This window comes from Urocitellus parryii, chromosome 1 (assembly GCF_045843805.1).
Source record: "Urocitellus parryii isolate mUroPar1 chromosome 1, mUroPar1.hap1, whole genome shotgun sequence".
Taxonomy (NCBI): Eukaryota; Metazoa; Chordata; class Mammalia; order Rodentia; family Sciuridae; genus Urocitellus; species Urocitellus parryii.
In genome coordinates this window covers 189,252,939-189,272,561 of record NC_135531.1, presented here as the reverse complement: position 1 = coordinate 189,272,561, position 19,623 = coordinate 189,252,939, and the positions used below count along the sequence as shown (strand labels likewise).

The 19,623-nt window shown below is 37.1% G+C and overlaps 1 protein-coding gene across 4 annotated transcripts in view; it reads right to left on the bottom strand.

The window, feature by feature from the left end:
• Window positions 1-1,742: 1,742 nt before the first annotated feature.
• The window catches only part of Uggt1 (UDP-glucose glycoprotein glucosyltransferase 1), a 113,463-nt gene continuing 95,582 nt past the window's right edge, over window positions 1,743-19,623 (bottom strand). For all 4 annotated transcript variants that reach the window (XM_026388184.2, XM_026388199.2, XM_026388192.2 and 1 more), the window contains 8 exons: window positions 19,167-19,271; window positions 17,966-18,050; window positions 16,648-16,830; window positions 15,413-15,573; window positions 14,223-14,337; window positions 8,231-8,347; window positions 7,687-7,852; window positions 1,743-6,207 (listed from right to left, as the gene is read on the bottom strand). In XM_026388184.2, the coding sequence (XP_026243969.1) occupies window positions 6,182-6,207; window positions 7,687-7,852; window positions 8,231-8,347; window positions 14,223-14,337; window positions 15,413-15,573; window positions 16,648-16,830; window positions 17,966-18,050; window positions 19,167-19,271 (958 nt within the window). In that variant the 3' untranslated portion in view covers window positions 1,743-6,181. The remainder of the gene's footprint in view (window positions 6,208-7,686; window positions 7,853-8,230; window positions 8,348-14,222; window positions 14,338-15,412; window positions 15,574-16,647; window positions 16,831-17,965; window positions 18,051-19,166; window positions 19,272-19,623) is intronic.

The following is a 19,623-nucleotide window of genomic DNA, read 5'->3' as shown; positions in this document are numbered from 1 at the left end:
CGGTCTCTGATCGTCTACACCTGGCCATGTGGATGGCAGGGTGAGCACCCAGTATAGGAGATGGCTGGGTGTGAACTTAACTGGTCCTCTGGCCTCTAGCCAGGGCCTCAAAACTGGGTCAAGACAGCATTAAAAAATACAAACTATTACAGGGAGTTACCGAGATGCTTGGATTCCTAAGTTTGATATTTTAAATCTTAACTTTAAAAAAAAATGGCCATATTTCTCTAAATACATTTTTTTCTTCTGCCACATTTTCCCTCCTTTCCTGGGACTCTAGTTACATATTTGTTATATTTTCTCACAAGTTATTGAATCCCTGCTCATTAATTATTTTTAATCTTTTTAAAAAATTCTTTGCTCTTCAATTTGGATAATTTCTATTAAACTGCCATCAAGTTTATCCATCTTTTTTTCTGTAGTATTTTTTTTTTGTTGTTGTTGTTGTTTTGAGTTAGAGTGGGTCTATTTATTTTGTCTCCAGTCCTAGGGCCTTAGAACCCAAGTTCTAAGATACGGTATTTAAGAATAAGTACACAGGAATAAAACAGAATATGCTGAAGGTTCACATCTGAGTTTTCAGTAAAAAGCCTGCCTGAAATATTTATCAAGTCCCTCTAACTTAATGGGATACAAATTCCCAACTTTTCCTCCCCAGTGCCCAGCACTTACTGGAATCTTGACTTGGTTGTTCCAGCCTTCCCAGTATTGCTTTCCACTGGACCTTTTAGAATCCTGCTGTTTATGCCCAGTGAAGGCAGCTGAGGGCTCCAGGGGAACATGTAAGGCAAATTCTGGGAGTCTGGGGCTTCTCCTTCTGGGATTTCCCCCTTCAGCTTCTAGCTACTCAGCCAGCCCTGACCTACCTTGGTCCCTCATTTTATGTCCTATTTCCTGTGGGCCACAGGAGGTACATTACTTTAAACGGAAATTTTGCCCAATGTATTTCTCTTCTTTTGATAGTTGAAAATTCAAATGTTGTCTTTAGGATAGCCAGGCACAGTGGCACATGCCTGTAATCCTAGCAGCTTGGGAGGCTGAGGCAGGAGAATGGCGAGTTTAAAGCCAGTCCCAGCAAAAGTGAGACACTAAGCAACTAAATAAAATACAAAAAAAAAGGGCTAGGGGCTGGGAATCAGTGGTCAAGTGCCCCTGAATTCAATCCCTGGTACACTGCCGCCCCCACCTCCGAAAATTTTTCTTTTAAATTTTTTTCTTAGTTGTAGTTGGATAAAATACCTTTTTTTTTTTTTTTTTAAATGTGGAACTGAGGATCGAACCCTGCGCCTTGCCCGTGCTATGCGCTCTACCGCTAAGCCATAACCCCAGCCCCAAATATTCTTGTGGACCTATACAAAGTAGGAGCTCAGAGAACTGGTAGAATAAACAAAGACCATGCCACCCTCTGAAGAACTCAGCAAGAAGGCAAGGCCCAGCTATTTCTGATGCCACCTTGTCTTAAGGTTTGGCTCCCTCTCTACCAAAGTTGGAGCTGTCAGGGCTGCCTGCCTGCTAGATTCTGCCTGGGGCAGCTCCTAGAGGTTTGGGGCCTGGAGGGGACCTAGGTGCTACCCAGAGAATCCATAGCATTGGCTGCAACCAGAACCCAGCTCCGAAGTGAGACAAGACTTCAGGTAGAGTCCTCCATCCCGTCACTTCCTGTGCAACTTCTGAAGCAGTTTGACTTTATAGATTTGCCCTTCCTGGACATAAAAACTGAATGACTGGCCAAACAGTTTGAAAGAAGAGAGGAAAAAGTTTATTGTGTTGAGCAGACCTTATTTTCATTACAGTATCAGGAAATTCTTTCTCAATTCCCTTTGGATGCAGAGATTCTGCAGACATTTAAAACCCCAATGCTGTTCCCAAGCAAGGGGCAGGCAGCACCTGAGCATGATGTTGCATTTAAAGGAACAGGATTACAGCAAAGTAGCATGATTTATAAAGATTTTTAAAAACTACATGATTTCTTTAAAAATTCTAAGCTTTACCTCCATTTTCCCTGTTTACCTTATTTCCATGGATAATTGGTGGGAAAACATGGTAGTTGATACTCTTTTGTTCCAAATTGTCAACCTTGGTAATTTGCCTTTTTGTTTTTGTTAAGAGGAATTGTGCCCATTTCTTTGGAAAATCTAAATTGTGACAAGTAAGGCAATGCATAAATACAGTTAAACCTTCCCCCATCTGGCCTCAGCACTGCTAAGGAATGGGAAAGGCTCAGGAGAGGGCCTCTTGCTTGCAAAACATCACTGCAGAGTTTAAACTTTATGGACTTCTTCTGGGAAACATGCAACTGCTTGAAGCTAATTTTGTGGTTTGTTCTGGCAAGTTCTTAGCATTCAGTGACACCACGGGGGAGAGAAATCCTGTACTCAACTCACTGACTCACTACCACTATATGATACACAAGTGCTGTTTCTGTACTATGTGGAGGAATCACAAACCAAATAATGAGAAATGTGTATCCACCAGATACTTTGAAATACCAGTAACAGCCTGAGCTAATGATGTCTAATTCGCCTGAATTAAATCAGATAATTACCAAAGTCCTCATTAAGATCTTTTTCTCACTACATTAAGGCAGAAAAATATGAATTTAAATAAAAAACCATTACCCTACCAAAGTAGGCATATGACAAGCTATATTTCAGTTGATTACCTCAGATTGTCCCCAAAATTCCCTCTAAAATCAAGTACTGAAAACACTAATTATTAAAATTACATAACAATGGAATATATATTTAAATAACTTTGCACATAATACAGCCTCCATTTTTTGTTATCAAGACAAAGTTCATCAGGTGGCTGGACATTTCCACTTCTATTTCCATGAAATTCTATCTAGAAAAATGGACCAGCTCTCATAACTCCTAAATTGAACTATTTTTTAACTTACGTCAAATTAGGAAGAGCAATGAACAGCAATCTTAGAAAAGGACTGCTTTCATGTAAGTAAAAATTTATTCATGGGGGAGATGGGAGTTAGGGAGTCACTTTTTTTGTGGGTAGAATTCAGGTAGTGTCCAAATTAAGGTGTCAGAGAAGTATACTTCTTACCTAAATTAGGAATTCTTTCCTCCCTATCACCTGGGCCAGTCTTTCAATAACTGATTTCCATCCCCAGCCCTCAGCCTTCATTCAGGAGCCCAGTCCCCCAAACCAGGTAAAAGTTATTCAAGCAGAGTTTTAACAAAACTCAGAACAGGACAGGATGTAAGAACAGAAGAGATTAAGCTCCATTTATGCAAATTGTTTCTTAATATACATAATTCATGTAATCTGCGTCTCCCAGGAATCAAACACAATGCATAGGCCTATCAGATAGCTTAGATATGCACACATCAGTATGTTCAACTTGAAATGCAACATTCTGACAGACTCACAGTCAATCTTATAGAAAACCAACATGCTATCACTGTCCATGTGGGTAAGTATTCAGCATATTTTTAACCAAACCCAGGAGTCCAGAGACTCTGATGGTGGCATGCCCCCCAGCCCAGAAGTAGGCAGTGATGTCAATCACATATCACTGTTCACAGAACATAAAAACAGGCTCACAGTCCTGCATGTCACATTATTTCATATTACTCTGCCAACTGATTCATAAAGGAAACTCTCTACTATGGCATGATGAAAAAGAAAGAAAGAAAAAAAACATTACATACAAATGTTTTCTAAGAACAATGTGCTGTGATCAGTTCCCTGAAGCTAGAACATTCTGCACAATCAGCTCTTGCTTCTTGGAAAATAAAATTTCTTATCTGTTTTTTTAGTCACAGGATGCTTTCTCACAGTAGAGACAACAGCAAAGCTGATTAGGATCCCATTTTAGTGGCAACATCCTTTCCTGGAGCATTTGTTTAATTTGGAGAAGTGATTATGCCACATGCAGCCAGGAAAGAAACTGGCAGAAGGAAGGTCTAGACCACTCTAGAAGCTGGGCCTCACATAATCAGCATCAGCTATTAATAAGACAGATGTCAGGATGGTGACAAAAGAGAGGCAATGAATGACATTAGGACACACACCCTACAAAGAATACATTTTACTCTGTATATCTTTCTTCCATGCAGAATAAGCATAAGACCAGAGAGCCGGGAGAAGGATGGCTGGTGGGAACAGCATTTAAAAGCATGTCCTAGTGACTCAAGCATTTCCTGCTCGACCTCCCAGACGACACAATGGGAAAATGCACATTTCTTCCCACAGTTGTAGACAGCAGCTGCAGCAGTCTCTCTGAAAGCTTAACTAAATGTGAAGATGAAGCCTCGACAAATGTTTCTTGATTCCACTGATCCTATTCCTTCAGCTGCTTGGACCAGGCAAGAGGTGGGGTGGGGCAGGGTGAAATCATGCCACAGCCTTCGTCACAGCAGCCACTCTGAGTGACCTTTCCAGTCTCAGACAAACTTATCTATTGAATTCTCTTCTGAGTTTTCCCCTACCCAACTTTTAATGAAATAATGAAACCAGAGTCAAAAAAGCTCCTCCAGACTGACTAGGAGGCTCCTAAGCTAACTTCTGCATTTGAAAACAGAAAAAATCAAGTTACTTGTATTTGTGATAAGATTGTGATTTTTTAAAAAGACTGCCCGTCAGCGTGTTACCTGGCTCAGAAGGGTGAGGATGTGGCTATGCACTTGTGCCAGCTCATTTTTAAAATTTCTTGGTGATGCTGGGGCCTTGCTCATGTTAGGCCAACACTCTACCACTGAGTTCCTTAGCCTTTTTCATATTTTAAAAAAGCAGGCAAAAGAGGAAAGAATAAGCCTGTGTGAACGGGTAGGCAGATGTGGTGCCCATCAGTGCACAAACTGCTGAACTCCATGCGCCTGGGCAGAGATGGCATCTCACACCTGCACAGGCCAACACCACATCCAGGAACCTAACAGCCCATCGGTTAGGAAAGGCTGCTCCCATGGGGCGACACTGAGCCACTGCAGTGAAGACACACAAAATAGACTAAAGGGCTGACAGTGCTTTGTGATGCAGTCAAATTGTGTCAGAACTAGTGTGGACTCAGTCATTTTCTGGAAGTTGAAGGTAACCAACAGATCTAAAGTAAAAGGGATATGGGACAGTATAGAGAAAAATACAAGTTCTGAAGTCAGAATCCTTCCTGGACTTAGAAGCAGGAGCATTTTGGTAAGAAAAGTCCAAGCCAAATGTCCCCTGGGTCTGAGAGAAGAGTAAGCAGGAAAGGGCAAACAATACGGTGATCATCCTGAGGGAGCCCAAGCCCTCAGAGATGGATCACTAGAGGGACTTACTATGGCTGTGTCCAGTCAGGAAACTGATAACAGATGTTCTTTTAAGAAAGTGGGAGGAAAAAGTAAGGATTTTCAAAAGTACAAAAACTGTTTACAAAATAATTACCTAGAAAGTTCACTGGGACTGGGTAGAGAACAGGAATAATGTTTTCATTTCAAATTAGCCACAATACTACTGATGGTTTATAAAAGAGGATGGCCAATTTCTAGTCTTCCTCCCCCAACACACAGAGCCCTTCTACTGTGCTATCTTCCGTACCATCTCCCCAACCCACACCCATCCAGCTCCCAGATTAATTTGCTTAGCCACTGCACCAAGCCAACCTTAAAGATACATGATTGTTGGATGGGTTTCAATTAAACAACGATGCTAACACTTGGGAAAACAATGTGGGGTTGGTAAGGGGTGGGGAGAAGGGGGCTAGGAAGAAACATGTTGGCATAAACCTCCAGGTGTGTAGACCTTGGATAAGGCTTCTGCTGGCCTGAACCAGAACAGGTGGGCATCTGCAGTGCAGCCTGAGCTACAGGTAAGCTGAGGTAAGGAAGAACATGGCATCTCTGCTGGTCTCCTTCCCATGACAGTACAGCATGTATGTGATCATTTTGGTAAAAAAAGGACTTGTTTTCTTCCAGTTGCTGCTGCCATTTCTTCTTCTAGTAAGAAGACTGCTCTTTACAGAGTCCCAAAAGATCAGCCACTTGTCTTCCTCTGAGGTACATATCCAATAGAGCCTTAACCCCCCAAATCCAGCATCCACTGGAAGTCAAAGTCAAATGCTCAGAATCAAAAGGTGTGGCACACCTGCCCAGTCAATTACCAGCAGTTGTATAGACAGATCAGAAAAAACTAGCATTTAGTATAAAACTGTTTTTCAAATGGTGTCATTTCTTATCTTCTCCAGAGATCATAATTCTTCATGTTTCTGATATTCTATAGAGAAGGAAAACAATGGAAAATAAAACAAATTATCCTCTAGTTATAAAAGAGTGGGCATCTTTTATAACCTATGATTTGTACCCCCACCTCCACTGTATCACTTTTTCTTTAATTTTAGGAGCTTTAGTTTGATGTTTTTGAAAGCAAAAATAAAATAAAGGACACTTTTATTTTTAAAAACATTGAAACTACCTGCAAACCCCATTCCAAATGAATTGTCTTCACCGTGCAGCGTTAACTTTCACTACATGAGCAGTGTTTTCAGTCAGCGATCTTCTTTTCCCACTTATTATCATATAAATATTTCTCTACATATCAGCGTAGCTCACTTTTGGACGTTTAAACAGTTTTTATTGCTTTTGGTTTACAAATAATAATAAATTTCTTTATGTACATAATTTTTTTCTTGTGCTGAATTATTTCTTTAAGATAGATTCTCAATCAAGAATCTGAGGGCATAGCACTTTAAAGCCTGGTGATAAATACACTGCTTTTTAACAAGGGTGTCCTAATACACAAAGCCTCGGGAAAGCACACACACAGTTCATCACCATCTTCCCCAACAAATGTGTCAATATGTCTACTTTTACTAATGACAGACTACTTTAACTTGATTACTGTTTGCTAAAATCCACTTAGTATTTGTGTTCTTCTCTTATTGGAACAGTGTATTCACATTCTTTTTCCATTTGTCTTATGGAAATCCTTCAGGTTTTATAAATGAATTTGAATTATTTTTATAATGACTATGTAACATTTCAGCATCATAGTACAGTCTTCAGGATGTACAGGCAAATCATTCAGGTCCATGTTCTGCATTTGCTTTTATATATTAGTTTAAAGCAGAATAAATCTTAACTTCCCAAGCCTGGTTTATTAATAGTTTTTTTTTTAAGTCACTTTTGTATTCAAATGAATATTTTTCAAGTGACTACCATTCAATATAACAGGGAGAACATAGTATAAAGACTTAAGTCCTTTTTATCCTTAGCTTGAATTAAATAGAAACATTTCATCCCCACCTCCGAGAACTATTTTAAAAAATCCATTTCCATATGCCTATTTTAAATAAATAATATATTTTTCAAATCAATACAATATTTTGTCTTGACCTAAGTTTGTTCATTCACTAGTGCCTAAACTAAAAAAATTGGGAATCTGAGAAGAGCTTCCCAAAATATCAGGCTTGGCTTCAATGGCACAAAACTCCTAAAGCTAAATAATAATCATGATTAAAGCATCCTTTTCCCCTCTCAACCAAAAGAAAGGAAAGAAAGGAGGAAGGAAGACAGGCAGGGAGGTGAGCAAATGAATTAATAAACATTGCTTAGAAGGCAAAATGAAAAATAGACATTGATTGATGGAAGGATTAAAGGGAGATTTATCTTTTCCTTTCATTCATCATTCTGTCATTTTTGCATCAAATCAGAAACACAGAAGAGCACTTACCCAAAGCCAAATGTCTGCACTTACCTTCTTGGCTCTGATTTTTTGTCTTCCCCTTATATAGTATTCCTATTTCTTTCTCTTTCTGAAAACGGTTCTGTAGCTGTTTGATCTCTTGATCATAGTCCTGCCACTCTGGGACAATCCGCACAGCAGCCTCCAGCTTGGGCTCTTTGGTCATTGGATTATTACACTGTAAAAACCAATAAACACAATTCAGCTGAGTTGAAGAAAGGGTGCATTAATATACAGAATCCAAATAAGTCTCTATTCTTGGGTTAAAAGTCCTAACTGGACAAAATGAACAATACTGAGAATCTCAATGATATAGTCAGAAGAAGCAATATGGGAGTGGGCTATATAAAGCTGTAGTTACTTCTTCTATGAAGAAGTTGTGGAGAGCTGCCAGAAGGCAACAAAAGCAAAAGTCCAATAGGAAAATTAAAAGGCACAGAAATAAGCCAGAAGACAAGAGTGACTCAGCAGTAGGTAAGTCCCGAAAACAGTCCCATCTGATGCTAGGGGAGTTAGCTTCCTGGGCGGGTGAAGAAGAACATCATAGACAGCTCACCAGATCAATGGTTTTTGCCCTTTTCTTAGAAGCATCATCACACCATGTTTCACACCAAAGCCATTCTTGAGGGAGGGATTTGATTGGCACCTGATGGATCATGTTATTGGGCAAATCCTGTTTGGTAAAGAAAATAAAACACAAGAATCTAAAGTTCTGGAGGAAATTTAAATAAATGCATTGCAAAGCAGTGATGTTAGATGTTCACTATGCATCACATACCAAACATAAATGTTTAGAACTAAAGGGGTCCTCACCAAAAGACTAAGAGAAATTAAGGAATTTATTTATGGCATTTTTGAAATTTCAAAATCTAGAGAATCCATGAGCAACTGAAAACTCTACCCATAATAAACAAGAGAAAAATGCTGGCTTATAACCACACTTCCTTCTAAGGTGATAATAAGAAAAATATTCCTGCTTACTTTTGAAAGTGAGTATAGAGAGGTGGTTCTTAAAATTTATAGTTTTCAAAAAAGAGAAGCTCTGAATCCTTCATGTGTTGAGCTCAGCTCCCAAAAAGACGAGGTCCACATTTTTCAAGTTTGTCACAATAAAAATGTTCCATTGCCCTAAGACTTACACAGAACAAAACACTGATGGAATAAAGTAAGGCTCTGGGTTCAATCTTTAGCAGAAATGAAAAGAAAGGAAGAAGAAGGCACTTGAAGGCATGGGAGAGCTAAAGGGACACTAAGAATTATGGGGACACAGGAGAAAAGAGACCCACAGAGATTACTCTAGAACCTGGGGTTTTCAGGGCTACATAGTTTAATAAGGTTCCCTGAGGCTTTTAATAGCAACTCAGGCCTAAGGTAACAAATATTTGTATATAAGGCCTGTGGTGGCTGAGGGGAGTTCTGGTGAGACCAGCTTTGGACTGGTGTACTAAAGGAACACACCCTATGATTAGAGACAGAATCAGCTCCACTAGAGACTGTCTAACTTCAAATCATCAAAATCCTAAACCTGGATTAAAATCATTCTGGACAACTATGCCCCCAAGTTTCTGACAGAATAAAACATAAATTCTGTTGAATGATACCATTAATCTAGACCTCAAATTATCTCCATAAATAATTGGGCAAAAACAATGACTGACACACTAAAAAAAAGAAAAGATATATGAGAAATGAGAACAGGAATGGCAGACAAGAAAATAAGATCCATGGTAACTCCATAATTGATACACACCAGATATCACACAAAGACTTTAAAGATATTCACTATTTAAAAATTTAAATTTAAAAATTTTTAAATGAGAATTTCAGCACAGAACTGAAAACAAAGATATCTAAATGAGAACACACAGCCAAAATATCATAACCAAAATAACAAAAAACAAAGACAAAGTTAAATAAAGTAGACAGCAAATAACAAAAATGAAGCACAGAAAGAAAATAAGGGAATAGAAAAAAGGATGTTAGAGAAATTCAGAGTTCAATAACAGAAGTTTAGCTTACGTGTAACTAGAATGTTAGAAAGTAGAGAACAGGACAGGAGCATTACAAGGATATCACAGGGAATTTTCCAAATCCACTCAAGAGACTTAAGAAACCCTAAGACCATGTAAGAAAAATCAAAGTGAAAAAGTAGGTATATATTGTAAGGAAATCTGCTGAAAGCCAATACAAATGTTAAACAGAGCCAGAAGAAAAACAAATAATCTCCAAAGGAAAAACAATTAGAGCAGTAAATAATACAGAAACATTTGAAAAAGATAATAGAAAGGTAAATTGTATTTAAAGTTCTGAAATACTAAATAACTGCCAAGCTGCAATTTTAAAGTCAGTGAAAATGTTCTTCAAGAATAATTGCAGGGCTGGGGATTTAACTCAGTTGGTAGAGTGCTTGCCTTGCATGCACAAGACTTGGGTTCAATCCCCAGCACCACAAAAAAAAAAAAAAAAAAAAAAAGAAAAGAAAGAAAGAAAGAATAAGTGAAAAAGAATGAAGCTGGATGGACCCTTACCTTGTATGATATATAAAATTAACCAAAAGATGTTTAAAAGACCTAACTGTAAGAACTAAAACCAAAAAAATCTTAGAAGAAAACACAGGGGAAATCTTCACGACACTGGATTTGGCAAGATTTTTTTAGATGTGACAACAAAAGAACAGTGGGGTTGGAGGTGGTAGGGATTAAACTAGGACTTAGCGTATACTAAGCACTACCACTGAGCTACTCCCCTAGCCATGCAACTCACAATTGATAATGGGTTAATATACAGAACATAAAGAACTCCAACTCAACAATAGCAAAATCAAGTAAAAATGGGCAAGATACTTCAACAGATATTTCTCCAAAGATCATAAACAAATGGCTAACATAAATGGCACATAAAAAGACACCCAATATTTTTACCTCTGGAGAAATAAAAATCAAAACTACAGTAAGATCTCATTTTAGGATGATTTTGTTCACTGAAAACTTTAAAGAAAAAAATGCTTTCAAAGACAATTAAATTCATTCAATGAATGAAAACAGACTTTGGGTGTTCAGGTAAAGTAAGCATTTTTCTACAGAAATTTTTATAATTTTAAAAGAAAAAGGTAATTGGATCATCAGAGTACAGCTTTGGCCCAAATATTTGATATTTGGGTGAAAAATCAGTGAATATTCCTTTGAAAGTTTGAATACTTCTCAGGAAAAGATAAAATACCTTTCTCTAAATTATTATAAACTGCTCTTATTACAGAAAAGTCAGTAATGTAATAGAAAATAATTTGTTTTTTATTTGTTTGTTTGGTTTTGGTTCTGTTCCTAGCAAAACAATATAAGGCCTCTCACTAGACCCTGGACATGTATGGCTTGTTGTATAAGAAAATCAAACAAACAAACAAACAAACAAAGATCTCATTTTATACCCAATAGGATGGCAATTATTTTTTAAAAAAAACTGGGTGGGGAAAGGGGTGGAGAATAAGAAGTTTTGGCAACTGTATGGAGAAAATGGAACATTTATTTGTACATTTCTGGTAAGAATGTAAAATAATGCGGCTACTGTAGAAAACATTTTGGCAGTTCCTCAAGAATTTAAACAGAGAACTACCAAATGATTCAGCAATTACACTTCTTGGTATATTCCCCAAATTGAAAGCAGAAATTCAAATAGATATTTGCATACCAATGTTCATATAGCCTTGTAGACAATATTCAGAGGTAGAAATAAGTCAATTATCTATGAATAGATGAATAAATAAACAAAATGTATACACATATACCAAAGAATATTATTCAGACTAAATAGAAAGGAAATTCTGACATGCTACACAACACGGATGGACCTTGAGGACATTTTGCTAAGCAAAATAATCCAGACAAAAAAAGACAAATGTTACATGATTCCACTCATATGAGGGACACAGAAGTAAGCAAATTCATAGAGACATAAAGTAGAAAAGAATTTACAGTGGCAGAGGGTTACAGACAAGAGGATTATTTAATGGCCACAGAATTTTAGTTTGGGAATATGAAAAAGTTCTAAAGATGAATGATAGTGATGGTTGCATTACTATGAATGTACCTGATGTTACTGAATTGTACTTCCAAAAGTGGAAAAGATGGCATTTTATGTATATTTTCCCATGATTAAAAATAATATTAGGGCTGGGGTTGTGGCTCAGCGATAGAGTCCTCACCTCGCATGTGCGAGACCCAGGTTTCAATCCTCAGCACCACATAAAAATATATGAATAAAATAAAGGTATTGTGTCCAACTATAACTAAAAAATAAACATCAAAAGATAATAATAATATTAAAGGTAAAATAAAGACACATAGACAACAAAACTAAAAAAAAATTGATACTAGTTGAACAGACACAAAGAAAAATTTAAAAATATTTTTCATCAAGTCTACTGGCATACAAATAATGGGAGTCCTAGAAGAAGGAGGAACTAGAGGGAGGAAGGAAGAAGGAAGAAGGGAAGAGGAGAAGAAGAACAAGGTGTAAAAAGAATAGAAGAAATAATGAAAACTTCCCAGATGTAATGAAAAAAAATCTACACATATCCAAGAAGTTCAACATACTCCAAGTAGGACAGATTGAAATAGACTCACACCTCAACATATTAAACGATCAATAGAGAGACATAGAGAGAGGGTATCTTGAAACCATCATTAGAAATGCAACATGTCATGTACAAGGGATCTCACTAAGACTACATCTAATTTCTTATCAAAACCCACGGAGGCCAGAAGTCTTTAGAGGCCAAGATATTCAAGGGGTTCAAAGAAATAAAAACTGTCAAGCAAAAATTCTATTCCCAGCAAAACTCATCAAAAATAAAGGAGAAACTTCCACGCCCTATGAAAGTTTGCAAATAGTGAATTCACGCTGTCAGAAATACTAAAGAGGGTCCTTAAGGATGAAATGGAATGACACTCGAGAGTAACTGGGATCCACATGAAGAAATAAAAAGAGCACACCAGTAAATATTAGAGATAGTACCAATGCATTTCTTATTTGGAACTTTTCCCCCTCCTATCTGGTTTAAAAAACAACTATGAAAAGAAATAATTATAAATCTGTTGATGGGCGCATAATACATATAGACTATATAAAAATACAAAGGGTTAGCTCCCCCTGCCCCCAGTGGGTTGGGGGTGGGTACAGGGATTAAACCCAGAGGCACTTTATCACTGAGCAAGATTGCCAGTCTTTTTTATTTTTTAAAGTTGCTTAGGGCCTCACTAAATTGCTGAGACTAACCTCAAACTTGCGATCCTCCTGCCTCAGTCTCCCAAATCACTGGGATTACTAAATGAGGTTGTTGTTTATGCTTTGAAATAATTCTTTGGTGTATTTGAATATGCATATTTTTGTTTTGTACACTCCATGGACACTGCATAGCACAATAAAGGTTAGAATTTTTTTTTTCTTTTTTTATACTGGGGATTGAACCAGAGGTACTTAACCACTGAACAATATTCTAGCCTTTTTAAATATTTTGTTTAGAGACAGGGTCTTGCTCCATTGTTTAGGGACTCACTAAGATGCTGAGGCTGGCTTTGAACCCATGATCCTCCTGCCTCAGCCTCCCAAGCCTCTGGGATTATAGGCATGTTCCACAGTGCCCAGCCAAGGTTAAAAAAAAAAAATGGGAGGGTTGGTAGGGGGTGGTTACTGAGAATTGAACTCAGGGGCACTCAACCACTGAGCCACATCCCAGCCCTGTTTTATATTTTATTTAGAGATAGGGTCTCACTGAGTTGCTTAGCACCACACTTTTGCTGAGGATGGCTTTAAACTAGAGATCCTTCTGCCTCAGGTGTGTGCCACCATACCTGGCAAAATTTTTAAGGCAACTTAAGCAAAACAAGTATATGAAACTATGTATTTAAAACACAGCTTTTGGGACTGGGGTTGTGGCTCAGCGGCACAGCACTCGCTTCTCACGTGTGAGACCCTGGGTTTGATCCTCAGCACCACATAAAAATAAGTAAACAAAATAAAGATATTGTGCCCATGTATGTATAAATAAATAAATAAGTCACAGCTTTTTAAAACTCCAATATCAACTCTGAAAAATGCTTAGCATTAATAAACAATAATTCAGCTAACTTTCTTGCAACATATCATGGTTTCTAACAGAAAAAAGGGAAACTGCAATACTACACTTAATTATGTGAATCCTGAGCTATTTAGTTCCTAAACTGGGGCGGGAGGGTGGATTGACCCTACAGGAAGAGAAACAAATTTATCAGATGAGGTTAAATACAAAATTAAAAGATAAGGTAATGGTTCCGAAAGACAACTCCCTCCTTCCATGTCATCGACATCAGGTCTGTGACATTTTTTACTCTTGCTATGCCTTCTCTTGAGGTCAGATGTAAATGTCATACACACACATACACACACCTTTTCACGAAGAAATAAGACACAGCTCTGAGAGTAGAGATTTGAGACACAAATAATACTTTGTTTTTCTGACACAACACACTATACCCATCACTGAAACTATTAACCATAAAAAAATGGCCACTTACTTGGTCAAGATTTGAAAGGCTGTTAGGATCTTGACTCAGACCTTGGTACTGTCCCCTGAGTCTGTCACCAGCTGCTATTTTCCTAAATTTCTTCAGATCCACAACATAGAGTGCACTAAACAGAGAAGACCTCTTTTGTTAAAACCAACCATGGATTTATGGCAGAAAAAGAAACCCCACTGAATAATGGAATAGCCAAACATTCTGGTTTCTCTGTGAAAAGGTGGATTACAGCCCTATAGTAGAGTTAAATGTCAGTATATGATAACATGAAGATGAATAAGAAAGTCACTGCAAAGTTCCTACTCTGTCCCAGTAGCTCATCTTGGTCACTCTTCCTTATTTTTCTTCCAAGGAAATAATCTCTGGCAAAAGACTTCTACAAATACAGCATATTTGGAATAAAGCTACAACAACTGATAAAGAACCTTTAGTCAAAGATATCCTAATGATTCCCATATGTACAAAGGAAAATACCTACAGTATTATAGTGTTTTTGGACCAGGACCTAAAGACTGAAACTAGTCACCACATTGCATCAATCACCTGTAGGTGCCACTTCCTACAGGTAGGTCCCCTGCCCTCCAAATAGTCTAAATCACACTTTTCCCAGAGAAAACAATGAAGAATTTATTAGAAATGCAATGAATGTATACAATGATTAAATTAAGAAGTCTCCTTCTAGCAATCTATCCTATAAATATATCTGAAATATGCAAAATAATATATTTAAGAGATTATTCATTGCATTATGGTATGTCATAGGAAGAGACTACAAATAACACACATATGCGAATAATATACAGCTTAAAAAGGGGGAAAAAGGTCCCTCCCTATATAGTGACACAGGATCTACAGGTAAGGTATTTAGTTTTTTTAAAAAAAGTAACAAAATAGTATTAAAAAAGACGGTATATTTTGTATAAAAAAAGGACATACATTCATAGCTATTCATATAAAAATTAGCCTCCAGAAGAACAGATAGTAAATTTAGGGGAGGTTATCTGTTGTGGGGGTGGGAACTCGGTAAAAGAGAGAAATAGGAAGGTTTTTTCCATTGGTTTTTCCCCCCACAATTTTCATTTTTTAACCATATTAATGTATCACCTATTTGCAATTTTAAATACACATAATTAAGTTTAAAGAACAAAAACTACAAAACATTATTAGGCATTTTCTTTTTTCAGTACCTGATATGATACTTTCGCCCAGCTAAGTGACTAGCCCAGTACCCTGACTTCCAGAATCTGTAGCCATCCATTTCTCTTCGGCTATCACAGAAAGGAGTATAACCATAAGGGGCACCATCCAAATTGAAATCTCTTAACTCTTTCAGATCTGTTCGTACAATCTGGAGAAAAAAGTATCAAAAGTCATTTGTTAAGCCACCATGCAGACACCTCTAATGCAGTTTCCTTAGAATACAGAGTGCCTCACATAGGCGACAGGGAGGGCAGTTAGGTGAGTGATGGCACAGGCTCTAACAGACACACTTCAAGCCTAGATTCCTCCACTTCGTAGCAGGATGCTCTCACTAACATGGAAGACACTTAGCCTAGTATGTGGCAAATAATATTTTAACTATTCAAAAGAAGTAGAATAAACTTAAAATGCTTAGGTTTACTGTGTGTCCGTTTCCTCATCTATAAACTGGAGATGATGACAGTCCCAATCTCACAGTGTTGTTGGGGGAATGACATGAGTTAACATACGGAAAGCTATGGAACAATGCCTTCTCCAATGTAAGTGCTCACAAGGACAGAATACGGCCATATTACAATCAGGAAAACATATTTCAGGTTGAGCCACCTGAGACAAGAGGTGCCAAAGAGGTAGTGAAACTTTTTTGTCCACATGACTTTTGCACACATTATATCACTTTCATTCAGGTAACTTGGGTTTCAAGCTGAGGGTAAGACAGAAGGCTGGAGGGCATAAGTACATTTATGCAATTTGAGTTTGTATGCTTTAAAATGTGTTCCTTGTGATTAAGTAAAATCCTGAAAACTGGAAGAATATCTGTAGCAGTCCTAATTATCAAGGCCAAGCATCCACTTGAGCTTTTTCTATCACCCAGACCAATAACACCTTATCTTTGGGGCAGAATAATGAAGATGGGGCAAATACTGTTAAAACTTTATTTCCTAATTTTTCATTTTTTTTTGTTAAATGAATTACAATATAAGACTGCATTCATGATGTTATCACAATTACTGTTAAAAAGACACAGAAAAATTAAAAGGACATATAATAAATGCAAATTAAAGTTAAAAATTGATCACACCTGGGTGATACCTTCTATATTTTCTTAATAGTGTAAACATAAGCAGGCACTTTTTCATACCTGGAAAATAACATTTTAAAAACAGAAAGAAGTCTGTTGCCTTTAAGACAAATTATTACAATCTGGACTTTCAGAGCTTACCTGATCAGCATCCACAAACAGAAATTTGTCAACAACTAATGGGAAAAGTACATCCAGGAAAAGAATCTTGTAGCCCCAGATGATACGCTGTTTTTCAGTCTGTTGATGAAGCCACCGAGGCCATTTGTACTGAACAAGTTCATACTGGAAATTGTATTCATTTGCCATGTAAGGTATAAACTCCTTTTTTTAGACAAAGGGAACAACAATCATTCATTATGATTAAGAAAATTGACTTCATAATATAAGTCAACCACTGTGATTATGGTACAAGTAAAACACATTTACCAAAACAGCAGTCTAACAAAAAAATTGGAAACCAACTGACTTGAGATTACGTTAAAGAATATATGTAAACCTCCTGTCAAAACCCTTTCTTTTTGACTTTTAGTTACCCCATGAAATGACAGAATCTTCAGGTGAAGGCTTTAGATCTAAAACCACGCAGGCGCGCGCATGCATACATACATGCACACACTTAAAGACATATGAACTTCAAGTTCATTTGTCTAAATCTGATTTCAGTAAAAATATTTTTTTAAAATAAAAATATTTGTTTTTTGATGATGCTAGGGATTGAACCCAGGCCCTTGGGCATTCCAGGCAAGCATTCTGCCTCTGAGCTATACTCCCAGCTCCCAGTTAAATATTTTTTGAGCTTGATTATGAGCTTTTCTCAAGGTTAGTTCTAACCAGGGAATAAGATGGCAAAGCCAAAACCACACATAAATTTATTGTCATTAATAAATAAAACTTTTAGATTCTAAATACAAATACGTTTAGGGGACCAGAATTATTTCTTTATAAGTGATGTTACTGAATATATTAAAAGATGCTTAGTGTGATAAAGGGGGAAAAATTAATTTAGGTGACAAATCCTAACTGATACAAATAAAGCAGAAAACTTCCCAGGTGTGTTTTTGTTTTGCATAGATGAAGCATCACTCCACACATCATCTGGCAGTGGTTCAGGAGAAAACTAATCCTTCTCCTCCACATAAACCATCACTGACTTTTCTAATTAAAGTCAGACATGCATGTTTCAGAGGAAGGGAATGCTATTTCATTAAAACACTGCTTCTTAAAAAGATTAGACTCTCCTATATTATCTAAGTTTCAAACAGGTCATAGTTTTATAACACATGTTCATCCCACAGAACAATCTGTAAGGAAAATCAACATAGACATGCACAACTAAATTAGGGTAGTCAAATAAAAGGGAAAATTTTAAAATATAAAGATAAAACAAAAGCAGTAAAAAAAAATATTGTAAATATCTCCCTAATAAGAATAGTTTTCTTTTCCCTATGAAACAAACCTTAAATGTGGGGGACAAATAATTCTTCAAGAACCAGAACTTCACAGGAGTCTTAGTATTCTTTAGCACTGATAGCATCATTATGCTGCCAAACAAAAACAAATAATAATAATAATGATGATGTTTCAATGCTTTTTAACTCAATAACATTAAGCAAAATCAATAACAAGGCAGCACAGCAAACAGAGACCCTTAGTAATGGAAAATGTACTTATTCTTATTTATAAAGTTATCACTGAATGGGAGAGAAGGGGCATTTCTCTATAAAAATATACCTAGCTAACTGAGGAAAATGTCAATTCTGCTGTACCTTTAAGTAAACTGCTTCATGAATTGATATATCAATTATAGTACAAGTAAACACTAGAGGTTATGGTAACTGAATATATCATTCCTCAACACCCCTGTCAAGGCACAGCAGCATTGGTCCTGAGAACATGTACATACATGCATTGCCTCCCTCAGACTGGACAGAGAGCCCTGCCAAGGAGAACAAGGAAGATCAAGGGGAGGACAGTGGGTACAGACTCAAGATTCCTCAATCAAGGCATTTAATTAAATAAATCATTACCATTGTCATTATTTTAGGTCAGAGGTTTTTTAGAAACTAAAGGATAAAAATGACATTTTGATTATTTTCTATATTAGATTTGCAGTGAAAATAAGAAAAAAGAGACCTGATTATCAGGCAAAGGGATATCTTCAGAACCGAGTCTCTCAAGTGCCTTCCTCTCTGGTGGCCTCAATGTCAACAAGTCAAAACCTATAGTCCCTCTTGTCTCTGGTTATGTGACCTAGGCAAGTCCTTTCCAGCTCTAGGTCTTAGTTTGTATAAAACAGAAGTTTTCTTACCTATGAACTAAGATTTCTCTTGACTCTGTAGAAGGTGAAGTGTTCATGGTCCTGTTCTATTCTCTATGTCCATCTCCTAACATTTAGTAGCCAAGTAAACAATACTATCTATAAAGTGTGCACATGATATTCAAAATCCATAGTCTTACAATATCCATAGAGGTGTTCACTACTAGGCTTCATGGAGCTGACCAGATCAAAAAAAGAGGACTGCATATAGTAAGCTACTCAAAGTCCTCAGAGTGCTCTAAATACACTTAAATACAACAGGCAGAATCCCAAAAAACCTCTAAATAGGAATACCATGATAAATTCACTTACAGACACCAAAATAATCAACAAGACTAACCGAAGAAATCTTTCATAGAGATGACCAGATGCAACAGAGAAAATGTTAATTATGTCATCTTTATCTTGTTTCACTTCTTCTGCCTTCTGGCCTCCTGAAAAGCCCCTGTAACAAGAGATAAAAACAGGATTCCATTATTCTACTGTTATGTATATCTAAAAAGAACAAATAAAATAATTATTAAAAACAGAACAACAACAACAAAACAAGACTCCATGAGATGCTGGAAAGACAGTGCCTTCCCATTCCTATTCTTGCCCAAGAGGGTAAGAAGGGGCAGAGGTGTCACAAAGCACCCAGCACTCTGGGAACAGGAACAAGGCTGAGAAGTCCACCCACAGGCTAACAAGGAGGATGCTCATGTTAACAAGGCATTATGTTGCTTTAGGAATAAGTGGCACACGGGCTCCACAGACACAGTCTGTACAATCAGAAGTAAACTAAGCAATTATCAATC